This window comes from Aulonocara sp. 'chitande type north' Nkhata Bay, linkage group LG19 (assembly GCF_057382095.1).
Source record: "Aulonocara sp. 'chitande type north' Nkhata Bay isolate Kocher_YH1m ecotype deep benthic linkage group LG19, A_spYH_male_GT1.1, whole genome shotgun sequence".
In the NCBI taxonomy this organism is placed as follows: Eukaryota; Metazoa; Chordata; class Actinopteri; order Cichliformes; family Cichlidae; genus Aulonocara; species Aulonocara sp. 'chitande type north' Nkhata Bay.
Window position 1 is genome coordinate 25994561 of NC_141362.1, and position 16204 is coordinate 26010764.

Below are 16204 nucleotides of genomic sequence, written 5' to 3' on the forward strand. Positions count from 1 at the left end.
TTCACCTTTATTTTTTATTTAAAACTTATTTTTAGCAAACTTTTTCTTTTGGTGTGAAGCACTGTGCCACTCATTTTGTCATTTAGCCATGTTTCTGATGATCTTTATAAACAGGTTCAACATTTCAATAGAATTTTTGGAACCCCCAGCTTTCATGTTGTCTAAGTGCTAAGGAACATTCACATGTGGGTTTGCAGGTAAGCGGTCCATGTTGACAGGAAGAGAGGGATGCCATTTATTGCAGTAGTTTTGTAAGGATTGTCTATTACCTAGTTTTTAAATGTTTTTTTTTAAATAGCATTTTTTCACTAAAAATAAGCAGTTGATGGACTCCCAGAACGGCTTTCTGGCTTCTGGTGAATGTCAAGTATTTCCTGCCTTTTAGTTCTGTTTTTAGCCTCTACCACCCGCGACAGGGAATGGTAGAGACCTGCTGTTAAAGAAAACTGCTACAACCAGTCCACACTGAACAGATAATCAAGCTGAAATTCTAAAAAGATCTCCAAAGCAAAGTCGATTCAGAGTCAGTCATTAAGTTGTGGCCTTTGTTCCCTGTAACAGAAACAAAGATCTCTTTAGTTGCAACATCAACAGTTTATGAAGAGGAGGAACCAGATACCTCCAGTTGGCCAAGATGACGAAAGAGCTTTCCTGTGAATTTGTGTCACCTCACGTTAAACAAACAATTTATTGTGTTTGAATGTTGTCATCATCAACATGACTGAAAGGCAAACCTGTTTGATTCCTATCTTGAGTGACTTGCCTGTCGACTGACATTTGTTCTGTGGCATTTAATATTACGACAGCTTTACTAACCAAAGTCAGTAGCATAACCACGAAGCAAAACCTGTGGCTACGGTTTCTCTAAATTAGCGTGGAGCAGTTGATATCCTCATTCATTGCATCTTTAAAGTCAAATGGCTGGCTTTAATACTTCTGCCGTGTCCTAGTATCTTTTACCAGATTGAAACTGTATAATAGCGGCATTTCTCTGCTATTCCTATTTTCCTCACCATCAACCACAGGCTCTCAGTGTTTTTGCACTCCGTAGCTGATTTCTTTGTTTTTGACTATTTCTTTTAAAAGGTTTTTCTTTTTTTCATGCCTTTCATATTTGTTTTTCTAAGTGCTTACAGGCAGAATAGTCAGTGTGATGGTATTGCAAACCCCTTTTTGTGAAAGTAGGCGTCAAATGACAGTTAAAGGTTTCATGAAGAGACCTAACTTTTTTTGGTGGGGATATACTGTTTTAGACTGCACAAAGGGAATTACCAGTGCTCATTCAAAGGGCCACATAAAATCCAAAGCAGCCGAAATAAAACAACAAGTATGAATATGCCAGTCTTAGAGGCTAATAACAAGTTATTTTCTAGCCCTTTCCTTTCTGTCTTTCATCTATCTTAATCTCTGATTTGACATTTGTCTTATGTTGTTTTCTCCCCCTTTTTTTCCTCTCCATATTTGTCTCTCTGGATCACGAGCTCTCCATTTCTCCCACCATCATTCTCTTTTGTTCTCTCTATCGGTGGGAGATGGAGTTAAGTGCAGCTGTAGGCCAAATAGCCCAGTGATTGGCTCTCACTTACTCCTGCCTCCCCAGTGCATTTGAAATCACTGATTGCAGACAAGCTAGTCTAAATCAAAGCTCTGCTTTAAGGAAAATTCTTTCAAGGAAAAGGGAGTCTGCTAAACCCATTCCCAACGCAGATCATCGCCTTCACTTACATGAAGAAACAATGTGTAAATTGACTGTATTTAACTGATATTGCTAACTGATATCAAATTATGTTGCTGCCCTTCAGATGCCCTGAACACAAGGAACCATCAGGTGATGTGCACCACCGTGAAAGTCCTGCAGCACCTGGTGATGTCTGCAGACAAGGTGGGAGAAGCTCTGGTGCCCTACTTCAGGCAGATCCTCACCGTTTTTAACCTCTTCAAGAACAAGAGAAGTGAGTTTCAGGCACCAAGCTCTGGAGTGTTTCAAGGACAGATGATGTGGGAGGTGTTTGTCTTTTGGAGCAGATCTTGTGTAAGCTTGTTCTAATATTGGCATGACTGCAGAGCAGCAGTCACGGGGGGAGGGGCATGAACCAGGTGATTTGACAGCCCTGAGAAATGCCACGTAGAGGTTAAGTGTCTCTTTTTATTTGAGTCCAACTAAAAAGGGATTCTGTTTTCTGCATTTTCTTTGCTGTAGACTCAAAGCTTCTGCCCTCGAGTCCTTTTTACTTTTCCTCCTTCCACTTAAGCATCCACTTGACAGAGAAGCTCAATTTTGTCTTTTCTGCTGTCAGTCAGGCGGCATTGTGCAGTGCTGTTGAGGAGGAGACTTTGTCCTTGCTCTCACTGAAAGGCTGCACCTGGGTGACACCAGGACCTGGGGAGATTGGCATCAGATAGGCAGGGCTCTTTGTGTGGCTGTGTCAAAGCACTTAGGATGGTGTGACATGATGTGGACCCATTGAAGGCTTAAAGGCACAACCAGCCCCAAACACCACAGCAGGGTGTGGAGACTGACATTGTGAATCAATCATCTAAACACAAGCTTTAACGGGAGAAAACACAAGGCTTTAGTCTCTTAATCAATATCCAATTTGAATCTGTTGTCTCTTTAATTCGCTTACATTTATCTGTTTGTTGAGATAGTGAGAAAAGACAAAGGAGGGAACAGGAAAGCCCGCCTTATTAGCGCACGGCCTTATGCAAATCTCCTCCGTAAATTAGCTGTCAAATCAATCCCCTAAACTGTTTTGAAGCGCGAGTTTCTCCGCCACACCAAAAGCTCCGGAGTCAGCCGGTGAACCTCACCATGAATATATCTGCCTGGTAGTTACCGTGGCGCTCTGTCCACCTGCCTCAACTGCTCCTCTTTCCTCCTCTGGCAGGCATCGATTAAATCCGAGCCAACCTCTCACCTGGCAGGCGTCTCTGCTATCCACCTCTTGAGACCAGCCTCTGCCAGAGAGAGGTCCATACAGCTGCCAAAGCACAGGGCCCAATCTGCTAAACAAGGACAGAGCTTCCTCTTCAGTAGTTTATAGGCATCCGGCAGCGTTTCTCTCCTGTAAAGTTTGACGAGAGTTGAGGCTGAAAATGTTACCAAAGTAAAGTATGTCGGTGCAAGCGAGCGTCTATATACTGTAAGTTCATAGATAGCTGGATAATTTCCTTGTGTTTCCCCCCCGATCACCGTCTGAAGCCTTAGATGAGCTGTCACAATTCATGTTCTGTTCTACCCACTCCCCTCTAGCAGAGAAAGATATAACTTCAAATACAGAGAATAGATGCTTCCCTTTTGGGAGGGGGGAACAAACACGGTGTGAACTAGAACTAGAGTTCTTTCTGCCTAATCCACAAATATTTCAGGGTTGTTGTTCTCTCACAGTCTTTCTCTGTGTGCCTTTGTCTTTGTTTCTCTCTTCTGTTTTATGGCTTGTTTATATCAATATCAAAGCTTTCATTGAAGTCCATCTATTATCTAATATTACTTATATACACCTCCAGGTCCATCCCACACTCAGTCGGCTGTCTCAGTGCCTCAGACCGAGCCTCTAGCAGACAGGCACGATCATTGTGTTAATACAGTAGAAGGCACAGAAGGCCGGCTAGTTGTGTGTGGTAACTCCCACACTGTAACTCACAGAGCTTGCATGGCATCCCTCTTATCTCCTGCGCCACAACGGGACCACTGTCCATTTCATGCCAAATGTGTGTGTCTGTGTCCACATTTGTGTACGTCTGTCATGAATAGATCTGTTGTATCCCATATGCAGCTGTTGCCTTCAGTGCTTTCTGTCTCTCCCTGCTCACTGTTGTCTGTTTGCCAGCCTTGGGCACACAATGCTTTACTACACATCTATGACATGCCCCACATATACTTGCACATATACCATTGCACGCCGGTCCAGATGAGGCTACACAACCTGACTCTGTTTCTGTCTGCCCAGTTGTTCGAGCTCCAAATCAATAGGCTGACAGCCACTGCTGCAGGGTCAGGGCCACAGTTAGATATCACCGACATCTCATGGCGGGACAGATCCCTTAGGCTGTGTTCCCATGCTTCCGCTGTGTCGCTCCCACTCTGAGACAGGGTTGTGACCTGTTAAATTGGTCTGTATACAGCCCTTATCTGAGCCATTTTTCCAAGGTCAGAGACGGAACTTAACAGCCATCTCCAGAATGGACCCTCGGGTGTCCTTTCACTCAGACAGAGCGCTGGCCCTCTGACCAGAAGAACAGCGTTACAACCCACCAACCCACATGTTCAGTCTTTTTGGGGTCCAGGCCTCTGTCATTGTTCAAAGAGAGAAAAATATGCCTGTTTAACTCCAGGCTGCTGGCTGCCATTCTTCCCACTGTCACAGTAATGCGTCATTTTGAAGTGCACAATAATGAGCAATCACATAGTATCACCATCCTTGATGTACCCTTTTGTCTCCTGAATCAACGCTCTCAGCTTTTGTTTGCTTTGTGTCTTTTGTTTATCAACTGTTCTTTGTGTATTTGTCTACGTGTGCATGTGTGTGTGCATGTGTGTGTTTTAGAGACAATGTTGAGGACAGTGTAGGAATTTCTCCAATACGATTTGCATGGCTCTCTTGTTTTCTTGATGTGATGAATCTTATCCCTAATGAAATGCAACAATGTTCCTTAAGAAGGAGAGATGTGCTCCCTCATCCAGCAAATTCCTCTTCTGAGCTCAAAGGATGGGAACTCATCTGACGTACTGTATATCATATCAGGAAGGGACTCTGCAGCGGAGTAAACAACATCGAAAATATATTGCGGGGTTGTGAATGAAGATGAAATGTATGCCAGTACTGATTTTATTTAGTAGATTAGATGTTGGCTAGATCAGTGAATACAGATTCTTTATTACTAAATTCCACTTTTTCACAGTCGGTTATGTTACCTTATGATAAATAGGACCTGGTGAGCTGAGCAGATGTAAAGAAAACTATGAACACTAACTCGAGTTTAAATTTTAAAAAATACATGGTGTCTTTTCGACACAAATCACTTCTAGTGGGACCCAAAAATGGTCACTTCAGTGCTCGAAGCATAGCTGGGACGTTAAAACAATTCAACAGACTGGTTATTTAAATAATCACCCCACAGTATACTCCCTAAACATTTCTGCTGTTAAGTTGTGCATTTATAATTCAATTAAAATTAACATCGGTTTTCAGTTTACAGTAGCAGCCATCTCAAAGCACTTCTGATGATCCCCTATGAGCGAGCACTGGGGAGCAGTGGGAAGGAAGAACTCTGTTTTGGCAGGAAGACAAAGCCAGGTGCAGGGAGGGGCAGCCCTCTGTTATAACCGGTTGGTTATTAAGGGAAAAGATACAACTTAAAATAAGGACAAACTAAGAAGGACTGGCGAGAGCGAAGGATTTCAAACTGTGAGTTTATTGGGGATGGCTTATTTTCACAGCCAGCCTCAAGTGGCTATTTAAGTTGCATTTTTTGGACTTTCATATTTGCTTCATTTTTCAGCCCCAGATGTTGGTGCTTGGCTTCAGATGAAGTCTTCAAGTTCAGTTTTTTGTTCTTCTCTATCCATCCAACTCCTTTAATAGAGACAAAAGTGGATTTAACAGGGTGCTCCACATCAGTGGCAAGCATCTTGGTTGTGTGTTTATCGAAATTGCTCAATCATATAGCTTTTATATGCAGCTGTCGTATTAAAGCTGTTGTGTTTGGTGTAGCGGAGACTAAGCATTTAGAAATCTGTACGACCAGGAGGAGGGCCTGGCGTGCTCTGCCACAGTGAATGAAACATGAGCTCGCAGATTTGTCTGGTTCCCAGGGTAGCATTGTTGTTGTTGCCCTGATAATTTTCTTCGCTTATCTGTAAGGTGTAGGTCCTTAAACACCTATTCATCACTGACAAGCGCACTCTCGCTGTCTCTCTCTCTCTCTCTCTTACACACACACACCCATAGAAACACAGTTATTCACACTTATTGCTCACACACCAGTGATCTGGTTCATTTAGCCTCTTTTATCTTTCTGCTAGGAATGTGGCCAGCTATGATAGGGTCTCGCCCACATGCATTGCTGAGCCTACACACACAGACACACACACAGACACACACACACACTCTACAAGTTGTGATAGTGGCTCTCTGTCTTCTGTGTCTGGACAACTGGTGAGGTTTTTGTGTTGGTGACAGATGCAGCACTGTGGCTGTATCTTATCTCATGACCGCGCTCTATCTGAGTATCACATGACGTGGTCACAGGCACACTCACAGGTCACGTTGGGCCTTTTTTATTTATACGGCGGCTCAGTTACAGCCGATGTTTGGAATTGAATGGAAATAAACACGGGTAGGTGGTTCACCAGACAACCGCCACCCCCACCCCCTCCATCACACCCTGATACAAGGACATGGAGAGTCATGAGGAAGGAGACCTATTCCACTGTGTTCAACTATGATACTAAGAGAAAAGGCCATCTTGAGCAGAAACACAAGGAAATTAAATCCTTTTTTTTTTCCTCGGCTCATTTTAATAAGACAGAAGGCCAAGCGTATGCCTGTGTACTCAACCACCTGTGCTCCTGTCCACAATACAACATAATACTCCCATTTACTGCCACACCACTGCACTGTGGCGTGTATGATGTTGAAGCTAATTCCTGGGGATTCCCAGTCACAAACATTTGCTTTATTTAATGACCTTTTCCAGCTGCTGTTGTGAAAAATTAATTCACTGCCACGCTTTCGTTGTGTACATAGCAACGCTATGGAGGAGCCGCGCTCGCACAAACACACAAAAACACGCACATAAGCCTATGCCCCCACTATAATCCATCATCTTCCACAGGCACGGAGAGCTCCTTTTCCCCCAGTGGACATCAGAACACACACCTCATCTTCAGCTCCTCTTTCCACATAGCCCCCCTCCAACTGGAGATATCTATCAAACCATCACATCCTGCCGAAACCCCTCCGCCATTACAATACGAGATGAATGGGAGAAACAGAGAGCCAAAAGAGAAATGGAAGAAGATATAGCATGAGTGAGCAAGAGATGAAATCCAGGTATACCGAGTTGCCTGTCCTTACCTGCTGCATTGTTAGCATGCTTCACAGCACATAATGACTTTTTTTTCTTTCTTTCCTAAAGCTTAAGAAAAGACACAAAGTTGAGGAAAATAGTAGAAATATGGTTTTATATTAATGCCGCCCACTCCCCCCATTCCCCTCCCGCCTACCTCTTTCTATCTCCCTCCACTCCAATACTCCTTGCGCCTGCGGATATGCCCACCTGTCTCTGTTAATTTCTATTGTCAGCAGGTCTGAGGCGGAGCAGCCAATCAGTTGCGAGCGTCAGCCCTTGGGCCTGCAGTCACTCCGCGGCTCCAATTTAAAGGTCAGCTGATAAGCAGCCAGATTCATGCATAATCTGGGCTGCTCCGCAGTCAGACAGGCAGACTGCTCAATGAGCATGCACACACACACATATCCACACCCAGCATACACAACTCATTCTCTTGGTCTGATCGACCCTCAGAAAACGAAGAAGAAGATGTATTTCACGTGCCCTTTTCTCGCCGGAATAAATGCCTGCCTCTATTGTTCCATCAAGCCACATAATGTACTTTTACTAATTGTTTGAGAGGAGCATCTCAGAAAGAGCCCGGCTTTATGTTTGTTGATTTGTTCATCATTTGGTACATAGTGCCTTTCTTGCGATGTGAAGCACTTAGGGGAATTACGGGATCTTTAACAAAGCACAAAACCTGGCAGTGCGCTTAAAATGAAATAGAATTTGGTTATTTAGACCAAAATACTCAATTTTGCTCTACACAGGCCTGATATCCACTTACGAGGACATTATACTGCTACTGTTCTATCAAAATTTTAAATGAATATTCTCATATGTGACTCTTATTTTTCTTAAAAAAAAAAAAAAAGGTAAAAAAAATAAATAAATCTGGTAATTCTTTGTTTTTACATTCATTGGGCCCCAATATGCCCAAATATCAAAGAGAAACTAGAAAGTGCATTTTCTGAAGAAACTGCAGTGTGAATGCTTGAATCTGAATGTATGCACTGAAATGAATTAATTGCTGAATTTTGAGTTAAAAATTTTGAATGAAATAAAAAAAAAACAAAAAAAACAAATTTAACCTGAAAACAAAGGTGCTGAACTGCTAAAAGCTGAAGGTTACACAGAAGAAGAAGTTGGAAAAAAACTGAAAATGTTTTAAATGTAAATTAGAAAACCCTAAGAAATGAGAAAAGAACATTTAGAGTCAAAAAACATCTGAATGAATATTAAAAGGTCATATTCTTTGAATCACTGAATGAAGAAAATGTGATCCCTCCACTTTGATCCACACAATTTAAAAAGTTTAAATGCCTGAGCTTTGAAAGACACTGTCTTGGAAAGAGAACAATAATGGCGACATTTTGAGGGTAAAATGATGGCTGTAACACTGTGGACACAGCAGCAGTTGAAAGAGAAGTGTTTAAGATGAATCTTGGTACAGTGGCAGGCAGAGCTCGTTAAGCAGGCAGGTGTGAGCCTGGTTGCTATAGTGACTGCACCCAATGGCTCCATACACACGTACACAGACATGCGCCTCACTTTTGCTCCTTAAAATGAACAGAAAATTCAGGGCGAAACAAATCGTTCCCAAATGAAAAGTAAAAGTCGTATTGACAAAATTCTTTCACCGTGAGCACCAGCAATGTCTAGTCTACCAAATTCTCAGTTTTCATGCCTGTGGAGTTTATTATATGGACGTGGTGACAGTGTAAAGACACCCTGTACTTCTGATTTTCAACCGAACCTTCTGAGACATTTTAACATTGGAGTCTATGGAAGAGTTGGAGGGAGGAGGCTGTGCATTGGTGACATTTATGAAAGAACCATAACACCTAGTACAATAGTAAACACATTGGATGAAAGAGGACAGCGATGGCTACGTTTTGAGGGTAAAATCACACCTGTAGAGCAAACGCTGCGGACACAGCAGCAGTTTTAAAAAAGATTTTAAGATTAATTTTTTTGCTCCTCTCACTCTAGCAGTTGAGCTGCCTCACTCTAGCCCCAACATTCCGTCCCATACACACCCATTATAAACTCTGAATCGGGTGAAAAAACATCATGAAACTTAAACTGGAACTAAAGAAAAAGTATAATAGATATTGAAAAGATAAATACAAGTTGAATAGTTGAATGTCTTGTCTTCGTTTTAAAGTTTGAATGGTGGCTCTATGTCAATGTATGTGGAAGTAGTAAGAGTTTAAAAATGAGTAAGTTGAATGAGAATTTGAAGGGTCTCCCCATTGAAATACATTATAAATTTTTGTTGAATAAAGTTGAATAAAATTAAAAATATAAATGTTAAAAATGAGAAAATTAGAAGCAGTCATGTCCAAAATAATAGGAATCTAACGATGTTTGAATGGTTTTTCTAAGTTGAACGGTTTTGAAGGAGTAGGCTTTGAAAAAACGTACGGAAAAATAAAATATAACTAGAAAGTGCATTTTCTGAAGAAACTGCAGTGTGAATGCTTGAATCTGAATGTATGCACTGAAATGAATTAATTGCTGAATTTTGAGTTAAAAATATTGAATGAGATTAAAAAAAAAACAAAAAAAAAAACACGAATTTAACCTGAAAACAAAGGTGCTGAACTGCTAAAAGCTGAAGGTTACACAGAAGAAGGAGTTGGAAAAAAACTGAAAATGTTTTAAATGTAAATTAGAAAACCCTAAGAAATGAGAAAAGAACATTTAGAGTCAGAAAACATCTGAATGAATATTAAAAGGTCATATTCTTTGAATCACTGAATGACTAAAATGTGATCCCTCCACTTGGACCCACACAGTTTAAAAAGTTTACATCTCTGAGCTTTGAAAGACAAGATGTTGGAAAAAGAACAACGATGGCGACATTTTGAGGGTAAAATGATGGCTTTAACACTGTGGACACAGCAGCAGTTGAAAGAGAAGTGTTTAAGATGAATCTTGGCAGAGAGAGAGAGAGAGCTCGTTAAGCAGGCAGGTGTGAGCCTGGTTGCTATAGTGACCGCACCCAAGGGCTCCATACACACGTACACAGACATGCGCCTCACTTTTGCTGCTTAAAATGAACAGAAAAGTCAGGCCGAAACAAATCGTTCCCATATGAAAAGTACAAGTCGTATTGACAAAATTCTTTCACCGTGAGCGACAACAATGTCTAGTCTACTGAATTCTCAGTTTTCATGCCTGTGGAGTTTATTGTATGGACGTGGTGACAGTGTAAAGACACCATGCTCTTCTGATTTTCAAAAGAACCTTCTGAGCCATTTTAACATTAGAGTCTATGGAAGAGTTGGAGGGAGGAGGCTGTGCATTGGTGACATTTATGAAAGAACCATAACACCTAGGACAATAGTAAACACATTGGATGAAAGAGGACAGCGATGGCTACGTTTTGAGGGTAAAATGGTGGCTGTAGAGCAAACGCTGTGGACACAGCAGCAGTTTTAAAAAATATTTTAAGATTAATTTTTTTGCTCCTCTCACTCTAGCAGTTGAGCTCTCTCACTCTAGCCCCAACATTCCGTCCCATACACACCCATTATAAACTCTGAAACGGGTGAAAAAACATCATGAAACTTAAACTGGAACTGAAGAAAAAGTATAATAGATATTGAAAAGATAAATACAAGTTGAATAGTTGAATGTCTTGTCTTCGTTTTAAAGTTTGAATGGTGGCTCTATGTCAATGTATGTGGAAGTAGTAAGAGTTTAAAAATGAGTAAGTTGAATGAGGATTTGAAGGGTATCCCCATTGAAATACATTATAAATTTTTGTTGAATAAAGTTGAATAAAATTAAAAATATAAATGTTAAAAATATGAAAAATAGAAGCAGTGTTGTCCAAAAGAATAGGAATCTAACGGTGTTTGAATGGTTTTTCTAAGTTGAACGGTTTTGAAGGAGTAGGCTTTCAAAAAACGTACGGAATAGATAATAATAACTAGAAAGTGCATTTTCTGAAGAAACTGCAGTGTGAATGCTTGAATCTGAATGTATGCACTGAAATGAATTAATTGCTGAATTTTGAGTTAAAAATATTAAATGAAATTTTAAAAAAACAAACATAAAACCCCCGAATTTAACCTGAAAACAAAGGTGCTGAACTGCTAAAAGCTGAAGGTTACACAGAAGAAGGAGTTGGAAAAAAACTGAAAATGTTTTAAATGTAAATTAGAAAACCCTAAGAAATGAGAAAAGAACATTTAGAGTCAGAAAACATCTGAATGAATATTAAAATGTCATATTCTTTGAATCACTGAATGACTCAAATGTGATCCCTCCACTTTGATCCACACAGTTTAAAAAGTTTAAATGCCTGAGCTTTGAAAGATACGGTGTTGGAAAGAGAACAATAATGGCGACAATTTGAGGGTAAAATGATGGCTGTAACACTGTGGACACAGCAGCAGTTGAAAGAGAAGTGCTTAAGATGAATCTTGGTACAGTGGCAGGCAGAGCTCGTTAAGCAGGCAGGTGTGAGCCTGGTTGCTATAGTGACCGCACCCAATGGCTCCATACACACGTACACAGACATGCGCCTCACTTTTGCTGCTTAAAATGAACAGAAAAGTCAGGCCGAAACAAATCGCTCCCAAATGAAAAGTAAAAGTCGTATTGACAAAATTCTTTCACCGTGAGCGGCAGCAATGTCTAGTCTACCTAATTCTCAGTTTTCATGCCTGTGGAGTTTATTATATGGACGTGGTGACAGTGTAAAAACACCATGCTCTTCTGATTTTCAAACCAACCTTCTGAGCCGTTTTAACATTAGAGTCTATGGAAGAGTTGGAGGGAGGAGGCTGTGCATTGGTGACATTTATGAAAGAACCATAACACCTAGTACAATAGTAAACACATTGGATGAAAGAGGACAGCGATGGCTACGTTTTGAGGGTAAAATCATACCTGTAGAGCAAACGCTGTGGACACAGCAGCAGTTTTAAAAAAGATTTTAAGATTAATTTTTTTGCTCCTCTCACTCTAGCAGTTGAGCTGCCTCACTCTAGCCCCAACATTCCGTCCCATACACACCCATTATAAACTCTGAAACGGGTGAAAAAACATCATGAAACTTAAACTGGAACTGAAGAAAAAGTATAATAGATATTGAAAAGATAAATACAAGTTGAATAGTTGAATGTCTTGTCTTCGTTTTAAAGTTTGAATGGTGGCTCTATGTCAATGTATGTGGAAGTAGTAAGAGTTTAAAAATAAATAAGTTGAATGAGGATTTGAAGGGTCTCCCCATTGAAATACATTATAAATTTTTGTTGAATAAAGTTGAATAAAATTAAAAATATAAATGTTAAAAATATGAAAAATAGAAGCAGTGTTGTCCAAAAGAATAGGAATCTAACGGTGTTTGAATGGTTTTTCTAAGTTGAACGGTTTTGAAGGAGTAGGATTACAAAAAACGTACGGAATAGATAAAATATAATAATAATAATAATAATAATAAAGATTCGAATAACAATACTGTGAATGCTTTTCAAGCATTCACACTAATAAAATGGAATAACTAGAAAGTGCATTTTCTGAAGAAACTGCAGTGTGAATGCTTGAATCTGAATGTATGCACTGAAATGAATTAATTGCTGAATTTTGAGTTAAAAATATTGAATGAGATAAAAAAACAAACAAAAAAAAAACGAATTTAACCTGAAAACAAAGGTGCTGAACTGCTAAAAGCTGAAGGTTACATAGAAGAAGGAGTTGGAAAAAAACTGAAAATGTTTTAAATGTAAATTAGAAAACCCTAAGAAATGAGAAAAGAACATTTAGAGTCAGAAAACATCTGAATGAATATTAAAAGGTCATATTCTTTGAATCACTGAATGACTCAAATGTGATCCCTCCACTTTGATCCACACAGTTTAAAAAGTTTAAATGCCTGAGCTTTGAAAGATACGGTGTTGGAAAGAGAACAATAATGGCGACAATTTGAGGGTAAAATGATGGCTGTAACACTGTGGACACAGCAGCAGTTGAAAGAGAAGTGCTTAAGATGAATCTTGGTACAGTGGCAGGCAGAGCTCGTTAAGCAGGCAGGTGTGAGCCTGGTTGCTATAGTGACCGCACCCAATGGCTCCATACACACGCACACAGACATGCGCCTCACTTTTGCTGCTTAAAATGAACAGAAAAGTCAGGCCGAAACAAATCGCTCCCAAATGAAAAGTATAGGTCGTATTGACAAAATTCTTTCACCGTGAGCGACAGCAATGTCTAGTCTACCTAATTCTCAGTTTTCATGCCTGTGGAGCTTATTATATGGACGTGGTGACAGTGGAAAGACACCATGCTCTTCTGATTTTCAAACGAACCTTCTGAGCCATTTTAACATTAGAGTCTATGGAAGAGTTGGAGGGAGGAGGCTGTGCATTGGTGACATTTATGAAAGAACCATAACACCTAGTACAATAGTAAACACATTGGATGAAAGAGGACAGCCATGGCTACGTTTTGAGGGTAAAATCATACCTGTAGAGCAAACGCTGCGGACACAGCAGCAGTTTTAAAAAAGATTTTAAGATTAATTTTTTTGCTCCTCTCACTCTAGCAGTTGAGCTGCCTCACTCTAGCCCCAACATTCCGTCCCATACACACCCATTATAAACTCTGAAACGGGTGAAAAAACATCATGAAACTTAAACTGGAACTGAAGAAAAAGTATAATAGATATTGAAAAGATAAATACAAGTTGAATAGTTGAATGTCTTGTCTTCGTTTTAAAGTTTGAATGGTGGCTCTATGTCAATGTATGTGGAAGTAGTAAGAGTTTAAAAATGAGTAAGTTGAATGAGGATTTGAAGGGTCTCCCCATTGAAATACATTATAAATTTTTGTTGAATAAAGTTGAATAAAATTAAAAATATAAATGTTAAAAATATGAAATTTAGAAGCAGTGTTGTCCAAAAGAATAGGAATCTAACGGTGTTTGAATGGTTTTTCTAAGTTGAACGGTTTTGAAGGAGTTAGATGCCAAAAAACGTACGGAATATATAATAATAATAATAACTAGAAAGTGCATTTTCTGAAGAAACTGCAGTGTGAATGCTTGAATCTGAATGTATGCACTGAAATGAATTAATTGCTGAATTTTGAGTTAAAAATATTGAATGAGATTAAAAAAAAAACCAAAAAAAAAAAAACGAATTTAACCTGAAAACAAAGGTGCTGAACTGCTAAAAGCTGAAGGTTACACAGAAGAAGGAGTTGGAAAAAAACTGAAAATGTTTTAAATGTAAATTAGAAAACCCTAAGAAATGAGAAAAGAACATTTAGAGTCAGAAAACATCTGAATGAATATTAAAAGGTCATATTCTTTGAATCACTGAATGACTCAAATGTGATCCCTCCACTTTGATCCACACAGTTTAAAAAGTTTAAATGCCTGAGCTTTGAAAGATACGGTGTTGGAAAGAGAACAATAATGGCGACAATTTGAGGGTAAAATGATGGCTGTAACACTGTGGACACAGCAGCAGTTGAAAGAGAAGTGCTTAAGATGAATCTTGGTACAGTGGCAGGCAGAGCTCGTTAAGCAGGCAGGTGTGAGCCTGGTTGCTATAGTGACCGCACCCAATGGCTCCATACACACGTACACAGACATGCGCCTCACTTTTGCTGCTTAAAATGAACAGAAAAGTCAGGCCGAAACAAATCGTTCCCAAATGAAAAGTAAAAGTCGTATTGACGAAATTCTTTCACCGTGAGCGACAGCAATGTCTAGTCTACCTAATTCTCAGTTTTCATGCCTGTGGAGCTTATTATATGGACGTGGTGACAGTGGAAAGACACCATGCTCTTCTGATTTTCAAACCAACCTTCTGAGCCATTTTAACATTAGAGTCTATGGAAGAGTTGGAGGGAGGAGGCTGTGCATTGGTGACATTTATGAAAGAACCATAACACCTAGGACAATAGTAAACACATTGGATGAAAGAGGACAGCGATGGCTACGTTTTGAGGGTAAAATCATACCTGTAGAGCAAACGCTGCAGACACAGCAGCAGTTTTAAAAAAGATTTTAAGATTAATTTTTTTGCTCCTCTCACTCTAGCAGTTGAGCTGCCTCACTCTAGCCCCAACATTCCGTCCCATACACACCCATTATAAACTCTGAAACGGGTGAAAAAACATCATGAAACTTAAACTGGAACTGAAGAAAAAGTATAATAGATATTGAAAAGATAAATACAAGTTGAATAGTTGAATGTCTTGTCTTCGTTTTAAAGTTTGAATGGTGGCTCTATGTCAATGTATGTGGAAGTAGATACAGTTTAAAGAGGAGGAAGTTGAATGAGAATTTGAAGGGTCTCTCCATTGAAATACATTATAAATTTTTGTTAAATAAAGTTGAATAAAATTAAAAATATAAATGTTAAAAATGAGAAAAGTAGAAGCATTCATGTCCAAAAGAATAGGAATCTAACGGTGTTTGAATGGTTTTTCTAAGTTGAGCGGTTTTGAAGGAGTGAGATGCCAAAAAACGTACGGAATATATAATAATAATAATAATAATAAAGATTCGAATAACAATACTGTGAATGCTTTTCAAGCATTCACACTAATAATAAAGATTCGAATAACAATACTGTGAATGCTTTTCAAGCATTCACACTAATAATAAAGATTCGAATAACAATACTGTGAATGCTTTTCAAGCATTCACACTAACTAGAAAGTGCATTTTCTGAAGAAACTGCAGTGTGAATGCTTGAATCTGAATGTATGGACTGAAATGAATTAATTGCTGAATTTTGAGTTAAAAATTTTGAATGAGATAAAAAAAAAAAAAAAGAAACAACCTGAATTTAACCTGAAAACAACAGTGCTGAACTGCTAAAAGCTGAAGGTTACACAGAAGAAGAAGTTGGAAAAAAGCTGAAAATGTTTTAATTGTAAATTAGAAAAACCTAAGAAATGAGAAAAGAACATTTAGAGTCAGAAAACATCTGAAAAAATATTAAAAGGTCATATTCTTTGAATCACTGAATGACTAAAATGTGATCCCTCCACTTGGACCCACACAGTTTAAAAAGTTTACATCTCTGAGCTTTGAAAGACAAGATGTTGGAAAAAGAACAACGATGGCGACGTTTTGAGCGTAAAATGATGGCTTTAACACTGTGGACACAGCAGCAGT

At 39.3% G+C, this 16204-nt stretch overlaps 1 protein-coding gene across 5 annotated transcripts in view; it reads left to right on the forward strand.

Moving 5' to 3' along the window:
* The window catches only part of pacrg (PARK2 co-regulated), a 182195-nt gene that overhangs the window by 95054 nt on the left and 70937 nt on the right, over positions 1 to 16204 (forward strand). For 4 of the 5 annotated variants that reach the window (XR_015126354.1, XM_086274372.1, XM_086274373.1 and 1 more), the window contains exon 4: positions 1803 to 1952. Coding sequence is in view for 4 of the 5 variants with exons in the window: in XM_086274372.1 (XP_086130498.1) it covers positions 1803 to 1952 (150 nt within the window). In the remaining variant the exon portion in view is untranslated. Of the gene's footprint in view, positions 1 to 1802; positions 1953 to 6837; positions 7056 to 16204 lie in introns of all 5 variants that reach the window. The other variant, XM_086274374.1, reaches the window with a different exon arrangement.